Here is a 9100-nt window from a genome sequence, read left to right on the forward strand (position 1 = left end):
GTACCAGTAGTTTGTGTTTGTAAAACAGCAACATATAAGAGGAATACAGCTTGAAATTCTACATTATTAAAAATGTCTCTAATTGAAATATTATACTAACTAACTAATTTATTTTGACTTACCAAACAACCACTCAAAACCACACAGGAGAAAAATGTACGTATGTTCAAGTGAGAATGGCAGCATAGACTTGTATTGTTCCTAACATGAATGTGAATTATTGTGTGGCCTTTGGTATGTATGGTATCTTCATGCCAAATCAAGAATTAACTGATGTGAGAGCAGAGGTAAGTTTGAACAGAGAGACTAAACATAAAGTGGAAAGGAATTTGGATTCAATCTTTGGAAAAACAAACATATAAAGTTATATAAGTGTATAGGTTAATTCAAATGTTGATATTCAGTTCATTACACAGACTTTAAATTGCAAAAAAACAATTTGCACTATTAACCAGGGGTGACATGTATAAATTTTGGACAGTCAAAAGACTGATAGACATAGACTGATGGGACATGATAATAGTCTCCTCTAATAAGCAAACACTTGGCTATTTACACATCCAGCAAACAAGCAAAGTTTCTGGCCAACAACAAAGCACTGGGTCCAAAGTTCACTCTTCATTTTACTGTGTATGTTTTAAAGGTTTGCGTGTTTGTGGTCATCTGATGTCTGTTCATTGTGTGTCTTATTTGGACCTTTTGTGTGTGTTCTTTGTGCCTCTTATTTTTCAGATTGTTCACCACTTTTTGTTGGTTTGCATCTTTTTGTAGTTCTAAGGTGGTCATTTTATCTTTTAATTGAGCCATTTCAAATATAAAATATGAAGAGTAGCTTCTAAGGTTGCAGTACATGATCTCTTGGGTCCCCTCGGCCTGGGTACAGTCATTCAGTAACCCATCCATGACTGAATTTCCCTTCAAACTGGTAGCTATACATCAAATTCTGCTGATACGTTAAGGGGTTAAACAACAGCCTTTGTCTTCCATCTCAGTGGCCGTAATGAGGGAGTCATTTACTTTCATTTTCCTTACCCTGGTTAACTGCCAGTCCTAGGTCACAACAACAACCTTCCCAATTCTTTAATCTTTAAACCATCATTTGTTTAATCTGTACTGGTGTTAATCTTGAGATAAGAACCAGAGTAAAAGAGCTAACAGCAAAGTGAGTGAGACAAAGAGACAAAACTGTTACACTATGCTCCATCCTCATCCCACTGATGTGAGGAATCACATGCCACATCCAGGTTCCTTGCTGACTGTGAGATGATAGGCTATATGAATCCAGCATTAGTACAGCTGGTGATATATACTGGTGCAATCCAGTTGCAGTAAGTGTGTGTATATGTGTATGTATGTATGTATGTATGTATGTATGTATGTATGTATGTATGTATGTATGTATGTATGTATGTATGTATGTATGTATGTATGTATGTATGTATGTATTTATATTATTTTTTTCTCCGTAAGTGACCATAATCATAAAGCTCAGACTGAATTATTTTTATAAGCTTTTGAAAACAGCGAAAAACATTATTACTGCAAAAATAATAAGAGCAATGAAAGCAATACATCTAATAGCAATTTTGTCTCAGGAGTGTTATTTGATATTGTTGTATATGATGACTCACTGTTGTTCTCAGCTGCTTACATCCACAATCAAAATGCAAACAGTAACTAAAAGTAAAAAAATAATCTGAGCTCTTGTCTGATTTCTCCTCTTCCTGTAAATTTCAATAAAACTGACTTACTAGTGCTTTAGCAGTTTTAAACCACCAGCCCATAAATGAAAAATTCCGAAGCTCAGCAAGAAAGAAAGACAAATACACACACATAAAATAAATCACGAGCTCTGCATATCATTTAAACATATGGACCCAATATCCCACAACTAATGTCTCTCTGAGAAACAAAAACCAGACATAAATACATAATGTAATGCTGCATTGTTACTGATCACACCCTGGAGCTGAGTGTGATCTGAGTTGATCTGAGTTAATCTATTTTCAGTTCTGATGAAAACATCTGAACATTAGTCCCTTATGCATGAATAAAACATGCATGAAGCTACATTGCAACAGTGGCATTTGGATAATGTCTTAAAAGGTGTACAGACTGTAATGCATTACAGAATATAGCTCCTGATGTACAGCGTGTACATGTATAAAATGCAAAGTGTACATTTAAAATCAGTCTTATACAATTGATTAAAATCAATTTTCATAATACAATCATTATACTAGTGGAAAAAGTAAAAATTGTACAGTTAGTTAGTTAGTGCCACCTGGTGGAGGAAGACTAGCGAGCCACATCGTCTTTCCTGAAATCAACACACACACACACAAATACAGAGTGGGCACTCCCATGCACACTAAGGATTTATTTATACACTAACAGTGACAATCTCACAGACATGAACTAACATGAAAAATTAGGAGTTTAACCAGACATATTATTACAGAAACACTGACATGAACAAACAAGTACACAAAACACGGAAAGTAGAATATAAACTAATATCCCACTGGCAAAAACCAAGTTATTCTCATTTCTGTGAGTGTAAATCTCATTTTACCTGAGCTGGATTCCATTAACTTTTCTCCAGAACTGCTTGAGTTAAAGGGCAAAGTTTAAAGTGGGAAAAAAATCTATACTTTGTATTAATGTACTTTAATGTACTGTATTTATACTCTGTATTAATGTTATTCAATTAATTAATATTAATATCTTTTTCCATATTTCTCCGGTTATAATTCTTTAAAAGTGGTCAGTGTGCACGCGCGGCCACATAAGGGACTGAATAACTACACTAATTTCCTGACAAACTTGCCTATTTGCTGTAACACACGCAGTCACGTGTGTAGACATTCTGCGGGGAGTCATTTTTGCAGGCTAACTGGCAAAAAAACAACTTTCACTTGTCAAATTTCTAGAGAAAAGTGACAGTGTTTGCATGCTTTATTTGAGTGTCGTGAATGTAGTTTTATGAAGTTGCCATTAAGATATAGAATTATGAGAAGTATTTGTTATAATTTACCTAGACTACTGAGCCAAGTCCAGTTTGTTGATAGGGAGTGATAAATACGTCACACCTTTCTTTCCAGAAAGAACGTTATAAGACCCGAGTGATCTTACGTTTAGCGGCGCAATTTAATTTGAACTTTCTTTTTCAGTGGATGTTTTCTTGGCGTGGTATCATTTGACAGCTGAACACGTACCAATACAAATGGAGGATTTAAATATGGATAATGTTTCTCGGGACATCGGTTAAATCTGTACACACCGGTTATTTGATCTGAACCCACCCCCGTCTCACGGTCAGTGGTATGACCGACAGTATAAAACGTGGGTTCGCTCAGTTTTCGTCAACTGACAGCTGCGAGAACCGAGAAGGACGACAGTAAACCCTGAAACGGTGCAAAAAAAAAATAAAAAATGGAGTGGACACCAATGGAGATCAACCCCGAGGTGCGATAATAACTGTATATATATATGAACTTTTTTGGGACCACGACGTTGTTCCAGACATTAAACTCACCTGTTATTTGTTGATGTTTCAGATGCTGAACAAGGTGGGTAGCAAACGCTGAGTAATGGCGAAACCTTGCTAAGCGATTGATTCAACTGTCGGGTAAGTTTTATTGTAGCTAACGGTAAATCCGCTAACGGTAAGTTAGCTCATTTAAGGCAGTTGACGCTAAACTATTGCAGAGACCACCGCTACAAGGCCACTAAGTCCCTACGCAGCTACCACAATACAGATACATGAAGGCTTTAATAATTTTCTAGCGGGGAAATGGCAGGACATTTTTAAAGTAGACCCCGATACAAACATATAATTTCTTTTCTTTTATTGTGTAGCAGCATCCTTCCTGGCGTTGCCCCCCCGCCAGTGTCTGGGCTGAAGGGTGTGGTCTTACTGGGCCAACACCTCGCAGCATCTGCAACTCAGTCAGAAGTGGTCGTCATTTCAGTTAACATTTATTCAGAGAGCGTGTTTTGTTTGTTTCCTTGGTGTGTTCTAGATTTTGACAAAGCTGGGTGTGGGAGAAGGCTGGCGTTTTGTTGATGTGCTGGGGTTGGACTGTGAACAACTCTCTACCGTCCCGACACCATGCTGTGCCCTGATGCTGCTTTTCCCACTGACCCAACAGGTAGCTTATAGTGGGGTGGTAGTGGCTGCTGCTGGAAGGTGGGGTGAGCCTAGTGATACAGGCTGTCTGGGGTGGGGAGGGCATGGGAAAGGAGGGAGTTAAAAGACTATGGTGATGGCTAGGAATTCGATCAAATGACTCAGCAGGGAACTGTGTGTGTTGTGTTTTTGTTTTTGTTTTTCTCAAGGTTAACTTTAATTATGTCAAGTGCAGGCATTAAATTGCAGATTTTTATGATCTAGGCAGGCAGAAAACATCCTCAGGGCGAACAGTCAAAATGTAGTAAGGAAGCATTTCTCTTCATTGTCTGATTTTGACTTCTTACCAGTTCAGCACCCAAAATGTACAATTAGAGCCACAATAATGAATTAATTAACATAATTGAGTTTTATGTCAAAATGTCAAATTTTAGTTCTGTTTGCATTTTCAAGTTGCATTTCTGATGCATGACCACATGAAGTATCAGCATTGGCTGCAGACTACATTCTCATAGGCAGATGACAATGACCATGCTCTGTGTCTACTTGTGCTTCTGTTTGTGGCAGCATGAGTCTTTCAGACAGCAGCAGGCAGACAAGGTTGCAGAAGAGACTGCAGTCTATTTTCTGAAGCAGACAGTGGTCAATTCCTGTGGCACCATTGCCCTGCTGCATGCAGTGGCCAATAACAAAAGCAAATTGACATTTGGTGAGTGCCAATGATATTGGTTACTTAAATTGGTGTTTACATTTTTCAGTTTTAAGAAAATGCTAAACAATAATAAATTTATTTTTAGATAAAAAAAAAAATAAAATTGTAAAGAAATTGTGTGTTTACATTGGTTTATGAGATGTACAAAGTGGTAAATCTCCCAAGAATTTAAGGTATGGAGCTTTTTTCATGACTACCTGAAATGCTGCACAGCTGGTGCAGGGATACAGAAGCCTTGGGTGGAGCAGTGTGAATAGATTTTGACTCTCATGGCAACACTGGCTTAACTTACATATTGTAGCTATAAGTGAATCATGAAAATAAAGGAACTGCTTTTCCAATTACTTCTACTTTAGTTAACATTTGATGGGTTATTTGTTGTGGCAGTTTCAGATTTAACTAACTTAAATGACTGCTGTTCTTGACATCTTTAGATGCTGACTCTGCTTTGAAGAAATTTCTAGATGAAACTGCAGACATGTCTGCTGATGACCGTGCAAAACATCTGGAGAACAATAAGGTGAGACACATGGCTGAAGCTGTTTTATACAATTAATCGATGATGACTACTAAAAAGCAATTTCAATTAATACATGCACTATAATCAGATCAGCAGAGGGTAAAGTTTATTTTAATCATTAGAGACGGCTATGTTGAACTTTTTTTAATTTGCCCTGTTGTGTATAGCTGGGGTTTTGTTTTTTGTTTGTTTGTTTGTTTAGGTTTTTTAATTACATCTAAAATTATTAAATAAAACGACCCTGCATGTTACCTAATTGTCAAATGTGCAAGTATATCTTAATGTATCATAAAGGAATGTGATTCCTTTAACTATTTTAGTTTTAATAAGACTGCAATAACAGTGTTTAATAAAATATTATCCTCTAATGTCAAGGTAGATTTATGGTTAAATTGTTGCCTAGTCTCCAGGTTTTGTTCTAGCCACTCGGGGGCCCCAGACACCATCAAATGTTGCTACCAAGAGTAATTTGACTTGGACTGCACAATTATACACAACATAAAAGAACCTTTTAGGCTTGCAACATTTCTGACATGCAGCTTTTTCAGTAGAAGCACTGTATTAAATTATTTATGCTCTAACAGGATTAAATTGAAATATTCTGGACTTTTCTTCCCCAGGCAGTCTGTGAGGCTCACAATGAGGTTGCAGCACAGGGCCAATGTAGGGTAAGATCCTGAACTTGAAAAACTGCAGCCACTAACCTTTTGTAACACTGACTACTCTACAACCCATGTGGACCCATTCATGAAACCGATGACTTGGACTGTCAGACTCCAGTCTGCATTGTGTCTTATACCTAACTAATAAATATGAGAATTACAATGAATCCTTTTTTTAAATATTCAGATAATCCTAGGTTTCGTTTGAACTGCTGTTAGTACAGTGGCTTCAGGAAGTATTCAATTCAGTCTTTCCACACACTTTGTGTTGTGGAAATCTTCAAATAAATAAAGTTGCCCTTTCTCCCACAAATCTACACTTGGTAAACCACAACAAAGGGTGAACCAAAAGTTTTGTAAGCTTAAAAACTGCAACAACTGAAATTTTTAAAATAAAGTATTCAGAACTTTATTTCACTTTGTATTTAAACCGGTTTAGTGTTTTAGTTTGAAGAGCTTTCTTTTGAGAGATTTGTATTACAATATTTATTCTAAAAATCCCCCTTAATTTCCACAGCCAGAAGCTGACAAAGTCAACTTTCACTTTATAGCCTTTGTCAATGTAAATGGTCAACTTTATGAATTGGGTAAGTAGGTCTTTGCATTATGCTCATGCATGTAAGTGTGTTTATACCTTGATGTGGATTCCTAATTATCTTTTATTTAAGATGGGAAAATGAATGGTCCAGTGAACCATGGAGCCACCAAAGACAATGCCTTCATAACGGTATGTAAAAGTGGTGACTTTTGAATAGAGAATATAACTAAGCCAAATTCCTTTATGCACATGGTCTGAGACCTTCTCTCAAAATGGGGAGGCGAGTGGCTATTTTGAGGGACTTGATTAAATCAATAAAGTAGGCTAATGTGCACTCAGATATCTCTATCATGGTCCCTTTAAAAAAAAAGTAGGGAATGGAGAGTACACTGGTTAACAGTGGTACATTTGGGGGGGAAAATTAGATGCTCTGATTCTTATGGTGCTGCCTCCAATGTTGTTTTAGTCTTCTCAAGCTGCCACTAGAGGGCTATACATGCACCTGTGTTACAACTGCAACAATTCAAGTGACTAAGGGGAAACTTAAATGTGGCTTTATGCTCATAACTAAATGTACTGTTGACACCTGGAAGTCACACGCAAAATAGCATTACAGAAGGTTTTTGAGCAATGTTTACTCTAACACACAATCTAAATTTTAGACCCTAGGTGAATTGATTCAAAGTGTAATGCTACAGCTAAAGTCATATTTTAGCTTACAGAATTCTACTGAAGGGTCTTCAGTGTTTAAATCAACCTATTAATTCATAACAAACACGCCACTCTTACTGATGTGTACAACTTTGGGTGTTGTACATGGTTTCTAAAAGCTGTATTGTAAACACATCTTTAAGTAATGTGATCAAAACTGTTATGATTTCAACCTTCATTCAGTATTGCATGACTTTAGAGATGATGCACAGCCCTTCGTGTGTGTGACAGTATTGGCAAATCATCCATCTTAAAGATTATCTTTTCTTTTATTAGTAAGACTAGATGTTAGAAATATTTTCTTAAAGATGCAAAGTTTCAGTGTGCAGTATTTGAAATAACAGTGTAGTGAATTTATAGACTTCTAATTTCTCCTTTTAATCACGTCCAGGATGCAGCCAGAGTGTGCCGTGGATTTGTGGAAAGGGAGCAAGGTGAAGTCCGCTTCTCTGCAGTAGCTCTTTGTAAGAGTTAGGTGTTGAGTAGGACACAGAGCCAAGTTGTAAACAAAAATGTCCTGGATCACTTGTATGGCAAACAGTCACTAGGTACCCACACTGACTTGTACACACACACACCTGCAGACACTATGCACTATAAAAGACATTGTTTCCACATAATCTCATCTAAAGAACAAAGCATCTTTAGCATTAGCACACAATGCACAAAATCTTTTGTTCTGCTAAGAGTAATTGAAACAACTTTGTCACATGCATTTTATGTGACATTAGCAGTAAAAATTGTAAAACATGAGGTCATGTGTAATTGTTGCTTCTGGTGTCTTTTACCCTTTTCTGCTTTTGTGTAATTGTTTCTCTGTCAAAATACCTTTTGTGCCAATAATAGTGAGGACAAAGCAAGCTCTTTTCCCCATTTCACCAAATGCCTTTTGTTTCTGTGTGGTTGAGTTTATAAGGATCTGACCCTCCTCAAAGCAGCCCAAATGTGTCCATACTGTAGGAATAATTTTACCATTGTTCAATCAATGCATGCAACCTTTGTGTTCTTGGGTGTCATTTAGAACATTTTCTGTAAAACTGATTTTCTTTAAATACTTATAGGCTAACAGTGGATTGGCCTTCTTTACAAACCAACCACTGTAATTGTACACTTTAATTGAAATGGCTTAAGTTCACATTTCAGAAATGCTAGCGTAATCAAATGGGCTTACTTTGAAGTTTAATCTCCAGATGGATCATCCAAAAAAGTGCTATCTTTTGGGTTGTTGTGCAGGGTCATTAGTACTATGTATAAGATGTAAAGTAGGTTACCTTTCTGCTTTTCAATGTGTTGCTGTAGTTCTACAGGTTGGGCAGCTGTTGGAATTCAATAAAGCAACTGCTGAACTTGTCGTCTTTTTGTATTGGAAGAACTGTATGTTTGGCTGCCTGTCTACTCATCCGCTATCCTACCGTTAAATTTAACTGTGGCATAAATGTTCTTTTTATTAAAATCAGTACTGTTTCCTTAATATGTAGGCATTTAGTCTAAATTTTTCCAGAGCTCCAATAGGTAGTTTCTAAACATGTAATTGGCAAAGGTTTAGGTAATTGTACTTACTTGCGTTGTGTTGCCTTCATTTTGTCTTTCTCACCCTGTCTGTGGTAACATGATTAACTTGTATTTACAATCATGTTCTCAGGCACAAAGTGGGATAATAAAACATAATTTTGACATGGGCCTCTTGACAGCATTAAAGGTACTCAACATTGTGCTATGATGGTGTATATTATTATATGTATATATATGTATATAATTATTATAATTTATTCAACAGTGTTCTGGGGGCCTTTTATGACTTGATAGTTTAACACTGGAAAAAGCG

The 9100-nt window shown here is 36.7% G+C and overlaps 1 protein-coding gene across 1 annotated transcript; it reads left to right on the forward strand.

Moving 5' to 3' along the window:
* The first annotated feature begins 3317 nt into the window (after positions 1 to 3317).
* Positions 3318 to 8621, forward strand: uchl1 (ubiquitin carboxyl-terminal esterase L1 (ubiquitin thiolesterase)). The gene is made up of 9 exons (XM_067497585.1): positions 3318 to 3468; positions 3561 to 3572; positions 4026 to 4154; positions 4700 to 4841; positions 5279 to 5364; positions 5985 to 6032; positions 6544 to 6613; positions 6695 to 6753; positions 7667 to 8621. Exons 1-9 carry the CDS (start codon positions 3436 to 3438, stop codon positions 7748 to 7750), a joined length of 663 nt encoding a protein of 220 aa, XP_067353686.1. The 5' UTR covers positions 3318 to 3435; the 3' UTR covers positions 7751 to 8621.
* The last annotated feature ends 479 nt before the right edge of the window (positions 8622 to 9100 follow it).

Source organism: Channa argus, chromosome 3 (assembly GCF_033026475.1).
Source record: "Channa argus isolate prfri chromosome 3, Channa argus male v1.0, whole genome shotgun sequence".
NCBI classification, from domain to species: Eukaryota; Metazoa; Chordata; class Actinopteri; order Anabantiformes; family Channidae; genus Channa; species Channa argus.

Coding starts and splice junctions, on each gene's coding strand:
- uchl1 (XM_067497585.1), top strand. CDS start 3,436: ATGGAGTGGACACCAATGGAGATCAACCCCGAG. Junction 4,842..5,278: donor CAAAAGCAAATTGACATTTG/GTGAGTGCCAAT, acceptor TGACATCTTTAG/ATGCTGACTCTGCTTTGAAG. Junction 6,614..6,694: donor TGGTCAACTTTATGAATTGG/GTAAGTAGGTCT, acceptor CTTTTATTTAAG/ATGGGAAAATGAATGGTCCA.